This window comes from Podarcis pityusensis (genome assembly GCF_964106645.2).
Source record: "Podarcis pityusensis genome assembly, chromosome: 15".
NCBI classification, from domain to species: Eukaryota; Metazoa; Chordata; class Lepidosauria; order Squamata; family Lacertidae; genus Podarcis; species Podarcis pityusensis.
Window position 1 is genome coordinate 13,434,953 of NC_138040.1, and position 15,530 is coordinate 13,450,482.

Genomic DNA, 15,530 nt, shown 5'->3' on the forward strand with positions numbered 1-15,530 from the left:
AATATTAATAACCCTGCACCCCAGAGAAAGAAGATCGTTGCATTTTACTAATCACAAGCAGGAATTCAAGAACTGTGTGGAGTGGATTATAGATTAAAGAGATGACTGGTAAACAACGGAGAACGGAGGAAAATTTTATGACGCAGCTTTAAATGGCGTCTCGCTAAGACAGGCTTGTCTAAGAAAGACGGGGGGAGGAGGATCAGGATCATCGGAATGTGAATGATGATTGGAATGTGATCTTAACCTGACAGAGCCCTCCTGATATACTTGGCAAGCCTGAGAAAATTAAAGGACAGACCGAAGATAATTTTTTTATGGAAGTGTGGAATGGCTGTCCCTAAGTGATATGATCTTTGTAGAGTGTAAAACCCACACAGAGGATGTCTGTTTCCAACCCGCTTGTGAAGATTATCAGAGATCGCAAAGAAAGGAATATATGATAACAACAAGAAGATGAAGAAAGTAATAAAGAGACTATCTGGATAGAACTGTTTAATTAAAGCAGCAATATAAGTGATGCTTGGACCCCCGTTCGGAGCTTGATGTATGGGTACTCCCAACAAAATTTAAAAATCTGGCTGTATAATTTGGAATTAATGTGATTTGGAAATAATGTGATTTGATTGGCCTGTTAATAAAAATTATTTAAAAAAACACACATTAAAAACGTATTACATAAAATAAATAAAACTGACCATTTCGAACACTTATAGCTACTAAAACCTAGGTAGGCATGCGGGAATGAAAAAGTTTTTAGCCAGGTATGTCAATGGGCAGGCAGTTCCCAAGTGCTGCCACAATAAAAGATTGATTTCTTGTAAGTGCTGAATGAATGTTACGTGACACTTGTGAAAGGACCAGTTTCACAGATGCCAGCCATCAAATGGGCACATACTGGGTGACAGTCTTGAAATACGTTATTCTATAGGCTGCCACACCTCACACATTTCCCTCAATGCTTTTAGTCTTTCCATATAGGGAGTATCTGCATGTTGACCATTTTTCTACTCCGGATTTCTGCACCTTTAACAGCTCAGCATCCTCTTTTATCCAGCATGCTCTGAACAGCGAGATTTTTGCAAGCATAAAAGAAATGACTGTGGCTTCCCACCCACCCCCTTTCTCTCTCTTTCTTTCTCTCTCTCTCCTTTCCAGATCCAAGACCAGCTTCTCACCTTTAAAAATGCAAAGATCAAATCACTTGAGAATGATTACCAAGAAATCTTTGATTCTTTGCCCTTTCAGGAGAAGCAGAGGTGAGTGGATCAGGCCCTTTTGTACAGTGCGGTGCATGGACCCAGCCATGCCAATCTCTTCAATCTCCTGCTAAAAACATTTCTGTTCCACCAAGCTTATGCAAACTATTAAGAATGCATCCACAGTTGTTAAATGATACCTGTTTTTAACTTTTTTTGTTGTTACCAACTTACTGAATTTGTAAATTGTATGGTTTTGTTGCTGTAAATGGCTTTGATATATTTTTATGACACAGCAACATCAATTTTTTTTTTAACTAAACAAATGCAAATTGGGAAGTCTGGAACAATGCTGTCAAAGTCACTAAGTTGAACAGCCACACTCTCCTGAGCAAACATACATATGATTGACACCACTTCCATAGTCAAAAGATTTCTGTACTCCCAACTCAGCCCCAAACTTCTCCTAAAGTTTTCTGCTTCTTTCCAGGATGACGGATATTTTCGATAAAATTCCCCTGAGCGTTGCTGACGTAATAGGATATATCCAGTCACTCTCGCCGTACCGACGTTATCTGGAAGCCCAGCCTGAGGAGGCAAAATCACTTCTCCAAAACACAGAGCGAAGGTGACAAAATCTGTTTGCTGGAGTAAGCCAGATGTGGAAGGGCCAAGGAACCATGGTTAAGTCCGCTAGGAGAGTCGCATTGAAGTCTTTAGCCTGTGATGTTGCATGTCTTTTCATAGATGGCATGCAGTAGAATTTACCGGAAACTGTTCTCAGTACGAGATGCCAGCAAAGTGGAAGGGCTTGGATTTCCATATTTTTTCCTGCAATGAAAATTCAGCTCCAATATGCACATTGTAATTTTTAATTCAAAAAATTCCCATGTAAAATAACAAAATTGTAGAGATGGAAGGGACCCCCCTCCCCCAATTAGCCCAGGGATGGAGGGAAGAGATAACCATGACCAGAAAAGAATGGCAAACCAAGTTGGTGACAAAATTAACTGGGAAGCTCAGAAATCAAGAAGACAAGAACTTTAAGAAAAAATGGGAAAAGTTTATAATTTATAATTTACGAGACTACTGTAAGCAAGTTAAAACATTAGCAGGATTTTAATCACAATTGTAAAGAAACAGTTAAGTGTGGATAATTTAGAAGGATAAAAATTTGGATTACGCTAGTATTGATATGCAGTTGTATATATCAGTAGGACCCATAGAAGGGATGAGTGGGGGTAGTCAGGAGATTCAGAGTAATCTCAATATTTGGGTTTTTTTGTTACGTGTTTATACTTTTTAAAAATCAAATTAAAAATTATTTTAAAAGGGAAGGGACCCCTAAGGGCCATCTAGTCCAACCCCCTGCAATGCACGAATCTCCGCTAACGCACGTGAGTGGCGAAGTCAGAAGTGTTGCCAGATTCCAACTATTCATTTAATCTGTGCATAAGCCATGCTTCAAACCTTATGCCAGCTTTATGTCCTCAGTCCCATTTCCCCACACCTTCTGTTTGCCGCATTTTATTGTACCAGTTTGTCAAAGAGGCAGCCTCCCAAATTCTTCAAGTATCTCGCCATTATGCGCCTGGCTGCCGTCAAAAGACAACTTGTTTGAACTGTGAAAAGATGGAGCAGTGCTAGCTCTGGACATTTCGAGGTGTTTTGTCCAGTAATTGTTTTCATTTTAATGAATCCCGGAACTGAACCCTGGTTTCTGCTCTCTTGCTTTCCTTCCCCTAGGTTTCTGGAGACGATGGGTGTTTCCTCTCGGGATACCCAGCTGGAGTTGCGCACGAAGCACATTTGCATCTTGGGCTGCAAGAGCTCCTGAGAGGAATGTCAGTCTGAATGCATTAATGGACTCCAGCTCTATCAGTTGTGAAGACAGCAGGTTATGATTCCAGGGTTCCATTGATTTCAAGGAGAGTGGGAACTAGATGCTTTCAAAGGGCCAGGAGCCTTCTGAAGCCACCACTTCCTTTCAGCAGTGACTGGTCTGTCTCCTTGGACCTTGTTCCAAAAGCTCTCTGCAAACGATCCATTTAGATCAGAGCTGGCAAGCTGTTGGGTGGGGAGGAAGAGAAAAGGGTGTCAGGGAGACTCCCCCAGCCACCCACACGCTGAAGCAGAAAACAAGAGAGCTGGGTGTCGGAACAGCGTTAGAACTCAGGCCTGGGTCACTGGGTGGCTACCTCTGAAACGAGGTCGGTGTCATCTTTTACCTGCTCCTCTCATGTAGAATCATGTGCATTGAAGTTTATCGTGTTAAGAATCTTTTCATTTGGTATCATAATAAAACAGAACTGAGTTTAATAGAGAATTCATTGTTTTTGTTTGTTGTTCGTTTATGTCTGATATAACTCACATAAAATGAAATCGGCTTAAAACCATGGCCATAAGACAATTAAAAAAAATAAAAATCCACAATGAATCTTGAATTTCTCTTGCTGCTTTTATTTGTCTACGTTATCTGCTCTCTATCTGAAAAATGCAACCTTTCTACTGCTTCTGTTATGTTTCATAAACTTGATCGTGTTTTGTTGTGTTTGTCATTTTGATCTTACATTCGTACAAAACCTTAAAAATCCATTCCAGCTTAAAACCTAAATACCAAACGCCCAATGCAAGAATATACATGACACTATGAATGGCGTTGCTATGTCTTTACTCATAGTAATCTCTGTTCCTGTACTCTCAAAGTCAGCTTAGTAGTACTTGTCTCTTTCCCAGGCTTACTCAGTGACTGTAAACCCCGCCCTGAGTTAGCCCTCTATTGCTTTGTTCACGCAGTAAGATTTAGAAACCTACCTACCCCCCCCCCACAGTGCCTCCCGTTGCTCCAGCACTAGAGCTCCCTTATGCCTTACTGCTCAAGTAGAATCCTAGGTGGCAGGAGAACCCTTTTTATCTCCCTCCCAGCCCAGGAGGAGCCAATGGCCAGCATGGGAGAGCCAGCCAGCGGGGAAGGTTCTTCCCTGAGAAGCTGTAGTGACACTGCTGGCCACATGGGGCAGTGGTCCGCCAGCTCCCGATGCTTTACTGAGAAGCTGCAATGATGCGCCTCACCACTTGGGGCACTGCTCAGCTGTTCCCGAATCTTGTTTTATTTGACCATTTCTAACATTTTTCTCCTCACATTTTCTAACTTCAGTAACAGACTGACCCAGGGGGTGGGGTGGGTGTTACAGGGCAAGTTTGCCAAAGCTGATCAAAGCTATTGGTCATAGAAGGGACCCTATGAGTCATCTAGTCCATCCCCCTGCTATGCAGGACTTTTGGCACACAGTTCCCCATCCAGTTTGAAACCAAGCCAGACCCTGCTTAAGCTTTGCAAATGTGCTAGCAATTTGACCACCAGGTCAATCTAACTGGGTTATAAACATGACTTTACTTAAATTGTTAAAGGATAAAGAGTTTTGATCCATGTTTTTAAAAGCGTTGTTGTTGTTGTTTAGTCATTTTGTCGTGTCCAACTCTTCGTGACCCCATGGACCAGAGCACACCAGGCACTTCTGTCTTCCACTGCCTCCCACAGCTTGGTCAAACTCATGCTGGTAGCTTCGAGAACACTGTCCAACCATCTCATCCTCTGTCATCCCCTTCTCCTTGTGCCCTCCATCTTTCCCAGCATCAGGGTCTTTTCCAGGGAGTCTTCTCTTCTCATGAGGTGGCCAAAGTATTGGAGCCTCAGCTTCAGGATCTGTCCTTCCAGTGAGCACTCAAGGCTGATTTCCTTAAGAATGGATAGGTTTGATCTTCTTGCAGTCCATGAGACTCTCAAGAGTCTCCTCCAGCACCATAATTCAAAAGCATCAATTCTTCGGCGATCAGCCTTCTTTACGGTCCAGCTCTCACTTCCATACATCTACTGGGAAAACCATAGCTTTAACTATATGGACCTTTGTTGGCAAGGTGGTGTCTCTGCTTTTTAGGATGCTGTCTAGTTAAAAGCATTATATGTGGCTATATCACAAGCATAAATGTCTCTATTAAACATTATCTTGCCAGGTAACCAAATACAGAAGTTGGCCCTACTGCTTCTTCTTATCAGGGATACAAACGTATTAAAACCATGTATTTTTAATTATGACAGTGGAGATGGGATTAAGGAGGAATGCTGTTTCTGGCCAGAGAGACTCAGTATTGTGTGTGTGTGTGTGTGTGTGTGTGTGTGTGTGAACTTGAATCACTTTATCATTTGTTAATTTTATAAGGGCAATCAGTTCCCACAGTAAATTATTGCTTTGATCTAAAATCTAATAAAACCATTAAAGCTATTGCAACAGGGTGCTCCCCTCACACGCAGGAGGACGGAGGAGGACCCAGAACAAAGGTGTGCCTGCCCTTATACTGTATAGACATTTTAAATTCCCTGCCCTGGAGCTCAAGACCACCCCTCCATACATCATACATACCGTACATCACAGAAGGGGTGTAACCCCGGACCACCGCCCACAAACATCATATCTACATCACAGAAAACGTGGTCTACAACAGAAATTTGAATGTTGTTGTTTTTTCTGTCTGTCAGTATTAAGTTGTGGATGGACATAGCAGTTGACACAGAGATTTCCCTAAGTGATTCTTTATAGTAAGCTGGAACTGAACTGAACTGAACAGCACAGCCGGCCTACTTTTATAGGCAGCCGGCTGTCAACATTGTAACAACAATACCCCAGAGTTTTCTGCCTAAATTAACTTATGTGGACCTGAGTGAAAACTATATACACAATACCCCTGGTGGCCAGAGTGAGAACATCAATACATAACACCCAGGGTATCTGATAATGCCTTATCTGATTGCCTTTTCTGGTAGTCTGCCCATTCCTTTGAGATGGTGATTTCCCAATTCCTGAGACAAAGGGAAGGTTCCCTCACCCCCTCCCTGCACGCAGAGAAAACATTTCGTCAGTTTGGGAGTCAAAATGGTTTCAGGACGGTCTTCCTGTGCTCCTCCAGACATGTGGTCCACATATCTATGTATGTGCTTGGTTGGTACATTTATGAACATTTATTATATATATATAAGACCTTAATTTTTTTATTACAAGGCTGCCCTAGAGGGATTTCAGAGCTGAATCCTTTGCTTCTTGGCTGCAAAAAAGCAAGTCTGAAAAATAATTAGCATTGCACAGTCAGCATTCTGAAAGAGGCAGGCTTCTTTCTGGTGCCAAAGTTCACTACGCTACAGGAAAACATCTGTTAAACATTTAAAAGCGCTACAATAAATTACTTCACTGTTAAAACATTTAAAAACACACAAAGGCAGACCAGTGTCCCTAGGAACTTGCAGAAGTTGCAAGCTGTGCTCCGTGAAACCATGGCCACTCGTCTGTTTGAGGACAGGGCTCACGCTGCTATTTATCAAAAATACAGGTTTTCCCCGCAGGAGAACCTACAGGGCGTGATCTTCTCGTACCTGGAAGAAAAGGTAAGAACATAATAGTGTGTGTCAGTCTGAACTTATACCCGTAGATCATTGCATTCGTAGAGTTGGCATATTTTATATAAAAGGAGAGCTCCATTATGAACTTTCTTGACTCTGATACTAATCTTTATCCTGAAGATGTCCTGGAAGGCTTCCTGGCCTTCTTAATACTTGAGGAAAAAATTAGCATGGTAAATGATTCCTCTAGAAGACCCTTTCCATAACATAACATTGGTATATAACAGTACAGGCACTGCAAAACTCCCCCCCCCCCTTATGTGGGGGTTGTGTTCTGGGGGCCCCACACACATAAGTGAAAATGTGCAAAGAGGGGAGCACCCTCTAAAAAACCTCTGAATGCCTGCTTTCCCCTCCAGCTCTCCTCCTCTCTCTCCAATCCAGACCAAAATATCTGGAGTTGAAGCTCTGGGGGCTGGATGGAGGTTGTGAGGAAAAGCGGCAGCAGAGGCAGCGCTACCTCCTGCGTCAGCTGCTAGACGAGGAGGCTGAGCAGCCTAAAACAAGGCCCTGTTGCGCCTCTGGTCCTTTCCAACTCCACGATTCTACAGTGTCACTTTGCTGCCCGAAGTAAATATTCTGTCTCTTTCATTTCTTGTAAAAAACCAATCTTTCATTATTCTTTTTCTGTGAAAACTTCTAGCAGGCATAAGGCTAAGGGTAAACACAAATTCATAACAAACAAACATTAGAACTCTAGGAAAAGGTCTTAGACCCCTTGGTAGTGTGCCTAGGTAGTAACAAGGGGGTGGCAGTGATATAAGAAGAAAATGGAGTTGGCTTTTACCCAGCTAGTTCCTCCCGCCATTTTTCTGCGTCCAAGCAGCCCATGACATTTTGTGTTAATTCACGGCTGGTTTCACTGTGTTCGAGTGAAAACTGCTCATGTATCGGACCTAGATGGGTACAGTGGTACCTCGGGTTAAGAACTTAATTCGTTCCGGAGGTCCGTTCTTAACCTGAAACTGTTCTTAACCTGAAGCATCACTTTAGCTAATGGGGCCTCCTGCTGCCGCTGCGCTGCCGGAGCCCGATTTCTGTTCTTATCCTGAAGCAAAGTTCTTAACCTGAAGCACTATTTCTGGGTTAGCGGAGTCTGTAACCTGAAGCGTATGTAACCTGAAGCGTATGTAACCCAAGGTACCACTGTACGGCCTTGGGTAAGTCAGGAGTGGGAAAGCCGTGTCCCTCACGATGTTGTTCCTTTGACTACAACTCCCATCCATGCTAACTACTGGCCATGCTGGCTGCAGAGGAGAGGGGGCTGTACTGTCTCAACAACATTGGGGTGGGTGGGTGCAGGATCCACAGGTTCCCTAAAAGGTAAAGGTAAAGGGACCCCTGACCATTAGGTCCAGTCGTGGCCGACTCTGGGGTTGCGGCGCTGCCTCTGCTGCTGCTTTTCCTCACAACCTCCATCCAGCCCCCAGAGCTTCAACTCCAGATATTTTGGTCTGGATTGGAGAGAGAGGAGGAGAGCTGGAGGGGAAAGCAGGCATTCAGAGGTTTTTTAGAGGGTGCTCCCCACTTTGCACATTTTCACTTATGTGCGTGGGGCCCCCAGAACACAGCCCCCACATAAGGGGGGGGGGAGTTTTGCAGTGCCTGTACTGTTATATACCAATGTTAGGTTATGGAAAGGGTCTTCTAGAGGAATCATTTACCATGCTAATTTTTTCCTCAAGTATTAAGAAGGCCAGGAAGCCTTCCAGGACATCTTCAGGATAAAGATTAGTATCAGAGTCAGGAAAGTTCATAATGGAGCTCTCCTTTTATATAAAATTATGCCAACTGTGCGAATGCAATGATCTATGGGTATAAGTTCAGACTGACACACACTATTATGCCCTGTAGGTTCTCCTGCGGGGAAAACCTGTATTTTCGATAAATAGCAGCGTGAGCCCTGTCCTCAATCAGAGGAGTGGCCGTGCTTTCATGGAGCACATCTTGCAACTTCTTGCAAGTTCAGACTGACACACACTATTATGTTCTTATCTTTTCTTCCAGGTACGAGAAGATCACACCCTGTAGGTTCTCCTGTGGGGATAACCTGTATTTTTGATCAATAGCAGCGTGAGCCCTCTCCTCAATCAGAGGAGTGGCCGTGCTTTCATGGAGCACATCTTGCAACTTCTTGCAAGTTCAGACTGACACACACTATTGTGTTCTTATCTTTTCTTCCAGGTACGAGAAGATCACACCCTGTAGGTTCTCCTGTGGGGATAACCTGTATTTTTGATCAATAGCAGCGTGAGCCCTCTCCTCAATCAGAGGAGTGGCCATGGTTTCATGGAGCACATCTTGCAACTTCGTGCAAGTTCAGACTGACACATTCTATTATCTTCTTAGCTTTTCTTCCAGGTATGAGAAGATCACGCCCTGTAGGTTCTCCTGCGGGGAAAACCTGTATTTTTGATAAATAGCAGCGTGAGCCCTGTCCTCAAACAGACGAGTGGCCATGGTGTCATGGAGCACAGCTTGCAACTTCTGCACGTTCCTAGGGACACTGGTCTGCCTCTGTGTGTTTTTAAATGTTTTAACAGTGAGGTAATTTATTGTAGCGCTTTTAAATGTAATCAGGCAATCAGATAAGGCATTATCAGATAACCTGGGTGTTATGTGTTGATGTTCTCACCCTGGCCACCAGGGGTATTGTGCATATAGTTTTCACTCAGGTCCACATAAGTTAATTTAGGTGGAAAATCGTGGGGTTTTGTTGTTACAATGTTGACAGCCGGCTGCCTATAAAAGTCGGCCGGCTGAGCTGTTCAGTTCAGTTCAGTTCCAGCTTACTATAAAGAACCACTTGGAGAAATCTCTGTGTCAACTGCTATGTCCACCCACAACTTAATACTGGCAGACAGAAAAAACAACAACATTCAAATTTCTGTTGTAGACCACGTTTTCTGTGATATAGGTATGATGTTTCTGGGGGGGGGTGTTCTTGGGTTACACCCCTTCTGTGATGTATGTATGATGTATGGAGGGGTGGTCTTGAGCTCCAGGGCAGGGAATTCAAAATGTCTATATAAGGGCAGGCACACCTTTGTTCAGGGTCCTCCTCCTTTCCTGTGTGTGAGGGGAGCACCCTGTTGCCACAGCTTTAATAAAGATCATGCTTACTAGCTGCTTTGCTTCTCAATATTTTCTGGTTGGCCTCTGTTATTTTCACCTACCAATAGGAACCCACGTAAGGACTCTATATGGGCTCTTGGATACCCCATAAGGGAAAAAGGGCAGATTTTGTTTACAACAGCCTCTACTCACCCGCCCCAAACTAACTCTTACATTCGCCTGACTTTAACTTCCATTTGTCACAGCTGCAAGTCTGCAACTAAACAGGCTTGCCAGTTTGGGGTTTTTATGCCGGCCTAAAAAGGCTTTCTGCTAAAGGATTCTGGGAATTGCAGTTCAGCAAGGCTGCTGAAAATTCTGAAGGTTTTTTTGCCTCCTTCCTTCCCTCCCAGAACTACAGGTCCCAGAATTGCGTGGGGAGTAAATTAAGTCAGTAATATAGGTTACAGGACAAGTTTAAGGTCTTGCTATTGGTAACATTGAGAATGTCCTAACTTGTACACACTGGTCTGGATGCTTTGATCCTTGGGAGGAGATGGACTCTCATTTGTACTGTATGCTCCTAAGGTTCACTGGATGTCTGCTAAGCCTTTAGTGTGAAGGCATTCATTGTGGATTTTAATTTTTTTTAATTGTCTTATGGTCATGGTTTTAAGCTGATTTCATTTTATATGAGTTATATCAGCCATAAACGAACAACTATTCCAGCAGGCTTCGAACAATCACCTTCCCATCTCCTCCCACAGGGTGTGCCCTGCCGAAGACCTCCCTTTCGAAGACAACTCTGTGGACCTGGTCACGGCGTTTGCGGGCGTCCACTGGTTTGACGGGCCTCGCTTTCTGAGGGAAGTGGACCGAGTTCTCAAGCCGTCAGGCTGTGTGGTCTTCAGCTCCTACAACTGGGACATGCAGTTGTGTTACAAAGATTGTACAGACGAGTTAACCGAGATCTTCAGAGAGGTCAGTCCATCACACAGGCCTCGGACCTGAGGTCTGCCCTCAGGCCACAAATTTCAGGGCCACCCCTGCCAGTTTTCTAGCCCCAAATGTCTGTGGGGTTGTTGTTGTTTTTAAGTGTCTTTCCTGTAGAAGGACAGAAGAGTCCTTCAATCTAGGTTAATTGAGCAAACCTAGAAGTCCTGGATGCATTTTAATCCCTCCTGCAAAACACTGGCACTATGGAAAAGAATATCATTTCAGGGTCCAGGCGAGGACATGAAGGGGATAAGAAAAATTCATCCCGCCCTCTGAAATCTTTGCCATGAGAAGCTCTTATGGTCAGCTTGCTTTACGTTTTTTGGAGAAGTTTTAAGACCTTCCTATGCAGAAACATTTGTGACTGTGTGGCTATTTTCTGTTAGTTTATTACAGCAATATTTATAAAGCCAGTTTCTACAAAGCACCATGACTTTCAACACTTTTACCAACCCCCACTCAGTAATTAAAATATTCCATATATATACACACACACCACATAAAACAAAAGAGCTCCAAGTGGTTTACAAGGCAGTCTAAAATATTACAGTCAAACCTTGGCTGTTGACCATAATCCGTTCCAGAAGACCATTCGACTTCTGAACATTCAACAACCGAAAACAAAGCCGAAGCCTCAATACAATAGGGAAACTCGAAACAGAAGCCACGTAGCATGTTCGGCTTCTGAAAATCGTTCGAAAACCAAACCAGTTACTTCCGGGTTTTCGGTGTTTGGGTGCCAAAACGTTCCAAAACGGAGGCATTCGGGAACTGAGGTCTGACTATAATTTGAAATATCAATTTAAAAAACATTAAAAACCTGTTACATAAAATAAATAAAACTGACCATTTCAAACACTTATAGCTACTAAAACCTAGGTAGGCATGCGGGAATGAAAAAGATTTTAGCCAAATATGTCAATGGGCAGGCAGTTCCCAAGTGCTGCCACAATAAAAGATTGATTTCTTGTAAGTGCTGAATGAATGTTACGTGACACTTGTGAAAGGACCAGTTTCACAGATGTCAGCCATCAAATGGGCACATACTGGGTAACAGTCTTGAAATACATTATTCTATAGGCTGCCACACCTCACACATTCCCCTCATTGGTTTTAGTCTTTCCATATAGAGAGCATCTGCATGCTGATCATTTTTCTTCTCCGGATTTCTGCACCTTTAACAGCTCAGCATCCTCTTTTATGCAGCATGCTTTGAACAGTGAGATTTTGCAAGCATAAAAAAAATGACTGTGGCTTCCCACCCCCCCACCCCCCCCTCTCTTTTCCAGGTGGTAGACCAGCTTTTCACCTTTAGAAATGAAAAGATCAAATTAGTTGAGAATGATTACCAAGAAATCTTTGATTCTTTGCCCTTTCAGGAGAAGAAGAGGTGAGTGGATCAGGCCCTTTTGTACAGTGCGGTGCATGGACCCAGCCATGCCAATCTTTTCAATCTCCTGCTAAAAACATTTCTGTTCCACCAAGCTTATGCAAACTATTAAGAATGCATCCACAGTTGTTAAATGATACCTGTTTTTAATTTTTTTTTGTTACCAACTTACTGAATTTGTAAGTTGTATGATTTTGTTGCTGTAAACGGCTTTGATATATTTTTATGACACAGCAGCATCAAATATTTTTGTAACTAAACAAATACAAATTGGGAAGTCCAGAACAATACGGTCAAAGTCACTAAGTTGAACAGCCACACTCTTCTGAACAAACATACATATATATGATTGACAGCACTTCCGTAGTCAAAAGATTTCCGTACTCTCAACTCAGCCCTGCACTTCTCCTAAAGCTTTCTGCTTCTTTCCAGGATGACGGATATTTTCGATAAAATTCCCCTGAGCGTTGCTGACGTAATAGGATATATCCAGTCACTCTCGCCGTACCGACTTTATCTGGAAGCCCAGCCTGAGGAGGCGAAATCACTTCTCCAAAACACAGAGCGAAGGTGACAAAATCTGTTTGCTGGAGTAAGCCAGATGTGGAAGGGCCAAGGAACCATGGTTAAGTCAGGGCCTGTATGACAGAGTTATTCCACCTGGCCTTTGGCTTGGAGCCAATTTGATTCCCTCCCTCTCTTTCTTTTTTCTTTTCCTTCTACTCCTGCGATGAGGCTACATTTTAATATTTTAATGTTTCAATATTTTAATGTTGTATTTTAATTTTGTTTTTAAGTTGTAATCATTCAACTTGTTTTTATTATTGCATGTAAGCCGCCCTGATCCCGGCCTTGGCTGGGGAGAGCGGGGTATAAATAAAAATTATTATTATTATTAGGAGAGTCGCATTGAAGTCTTTAGCCTGTGATATTGCATGTCTTTTCATAGATGGCATGCAGTAGAATTTACCAGTAACTGTTCTCAGTATGAGATGAAAGCAAAGCGGAAGGGCTTGGATTTCCATATGTTTTGCTGCTATGAATATTCAGGTCCAATATGCACGTTGTAATTTTTAATTCAAAAAATTCCCATGTAGAATAACAAAACTGTAGAGTTGGAAGGGACCCCCCTCCCCCAATTAGCCCAGGGATGGAGGGAAGAGATAACCATGACCAGAAAAGAATGGCAAACCAAGTTGGTGACAAAATTAACTGGGAAGCTCAGAAATCAAGAAGACAAGAACTTTAAGAAAAAATGGGAAAAGTTTATAATTTATCTACAAGACTACTGTAAGCAAGTTAAAACATTAGCAGGATTTTAATCACAATTGTAAAGTAACAGTAAGTATGGATAATTTAGAAGGATGAAAATTTGGATTAGTATTGATATGCAGTTGTAAATATCAGTAGGACCCATGGAAGGGATGAGTGGAGGAAGTCAGGAGATTCAGAGTAATCTCAATATTTGGATTTTTTTTGTTACATGTTTATACTTTTTCAAAATCAAATTTAAAAATTATTTTAAAAAGCAAGGGACCCCTAAGGGCCATCTAGTCCAACCCCCTGCAATGCACGAATCTCCGCTAACGCACGTGAGTGGCAAAGTCAGGAGTGTTGCCAGATTCCAACTATTCATTTAATCTGTGCATAAGCCATGCTTCAAACCTTATGCCAGCTTTATGTCCTCAGTCCCATTTCCCCACACCTTCTGTTTGCCACATTTTGTTGTACCAGTTTGTCAAAGAGGCAGCCTCCCAAATTCTTCAAGTATCTCGCCATTATGCGCCTGGCTGCCGTCAAAAGACAACTTGTTTGAACTGTGAAAAGATGGAGTGGTGCTAGCTCTGGACATTTCGAGGTGTTTCGTCCAGTAATTGTTTTCATTTCAATGAATCCCGGAACTGAACCCTGGTTTCTGCTCTCTTGCTTTCCTTCCCCTAGGTTTCTGGAGACGATGGGTGTTTCCTCTCGGGATACCCAGCTGGAGTTGCGCACGAAGCACATTTGCATCTTGGGCTGCAAGAGCTCCTGAGAGGAATGTCAGTCTGAATGCATTAATGGACTCCAGCTCTATCAGTTGTGAAGACAGCAGGTTATGATTCCAGGGTTCCATTGATTTCAAGGAGAGTGGGAACTAGATGCTTTCAAAGGGCCAGGAGCCTTCTGAAGCCACCACTTCCTTGCAGCAGTGACTGGTCTGTCTCCTTGGACCTTGTTCCAAAAGCTCTCTGCAAACAATCCATTTAGACCAGAGCTGGCAAGCTGGCAAGCTGTTGGGTGGGGAGGAAGAGAAAAGGGTGTCAGGGAGACTCCCCCAGCCACCCACACGCTGAAGCAGAAAACAAGAGAGCTGGGTGTCGGAACGGCGTTAGAACTCAGGCCTGGGTCACTGGGTGGCTACCTCTGAAACGAGGTCGGTGTCATCTTTTACCTGCTCCTCTCATGTAGAATCATGTCCATTGTTAAGAATCTTTTCCTTTGGTATCATAATAAAACAGAACTGAGTTGAATAGTGAATTCATTGTTTTTATTTGTTGTTCGTTTATGGCTGATATAACTCACATCAAATGAAATCAGCTTAAAACCATGACCATAAGACAATTAAAAAAAATTAAAATCCACAATGAATGCCTTCACACTAAAGGCTTAGCAGACATCCAGTGAACCTTAGGAGCATACAGTACAAATGAGAGTCCATCTCCTCCCAAGGATCAAAGCATCCAGACCACTGTGTACAAGTTAGGACATTCTCAATGTTACCAATAGCAAGACCTTAAACTTGTCCTGTAACCTATATTACTGACTTAATTTACTCCCCACGCAATTCTGGGACCTGTAGTTCTGGGAGGGAAGGAAGGAGGCAAAAAAACCTTCAGAATTTTCAGCAGCCTTGCTGAACTGCAATTCCCAGAATCCTTTAGCAGAAAGCCTTTTTAGGCCGGCATAAAAACCCCAAACTGGCAAGCCTGTTTAGTTGCAGACTTGCAGCTGTGACAAATGGAAGTTAAAGTCAGGCGAATGTAAGAGTTAGTTCGGGGCAGGTGAGTAGAGGCTGTTGTAAACAAAATCTGCCCTTTTTCCCTTATGGGGTATCCAAGAGCCCATATAGAGTCCTTACGTGGGTTCCTATTGGTAGGTGAAAATAACAGAGGCCAACCAGAGAATATTGAGAAGCAAAGCAGCTAGTAAGCCTGATCTTTATTAAAGCTGTGGCAACAGGGTGCTCCCCTCACACACAGGAAAGGAGGAGGACCCTGAACAAAGGTGTGCCTGCCCTTATATAGACATTTTGAATTCCCTGCCCTGGAGCTCAAGACCACCCCTCCATACATCATACATACATCACAGAAGGGGTGTAACCCAAGAACACCCCCCCCAGAAACATCATACCTATATCACAGAAAACGTGGTCTACAACAGAAATTTGAATGTTGTTGTT

At 43.1% G+C, this 15,530-nt stretch overlaps 2 protein-coding genes across 3 annotated transcripts in view; both read left to right on the top strand.

Annotated features, from left to right (window-relative positions):
• LOC308464040 (putative methyltransferase) overlaps window positions 1-15,530 on the top strand; it is a 43,088-nt gene that overhangs the window by 14,377 nt on the left and 13,181 nt on the right. The window contains exons 4-6 of one of the 2 annotated variants that reach the window (XM_080983139.1): window positions 1,159-1,259; window positions 1,690-1,827; window positions 2,946-3,525. The exons of the other annotated variant lie outside the window; for it this stretch is intronic. Coding sequence (XP_080839265.1) covers window positions 1,159-1,259; window positions 1,690-1,827; window positions 2,946-3,036 — 330 coding nt within the window. The 3' untranslated portion in view covers window positions 3,037-3,525. Of the gene's footprint in view, window positions 1-1,158; window positions 1,260-1,689; window positions 1,828-2,945; window positions 3,526-15,530 lie in introns of those variants that run through there. 2 annotated transcript variants of the gene reach the window in all.
• Window positions 8,854-14,601, top strand: LOC308464100 (putative methyltransferase). Its single transcript, XM_080983256.1, has 5 exons — window positions 8,854-9,012; window positions 10,473-10,686; window positions 11,991-12,091; window positions 12,524-12,661; window positions 14,033-14,601. Exons 1-5 carry the CDS (start codon window positions 8,933-8,935, stop codon window positions 14,121-14,123), a joined length of 624 nt encoding a protein of 207 aa, XP_080839382.1. The 5' UTR covers window positions 8,854-8,932; the 3' UTR covers window positions 14,124-14,601.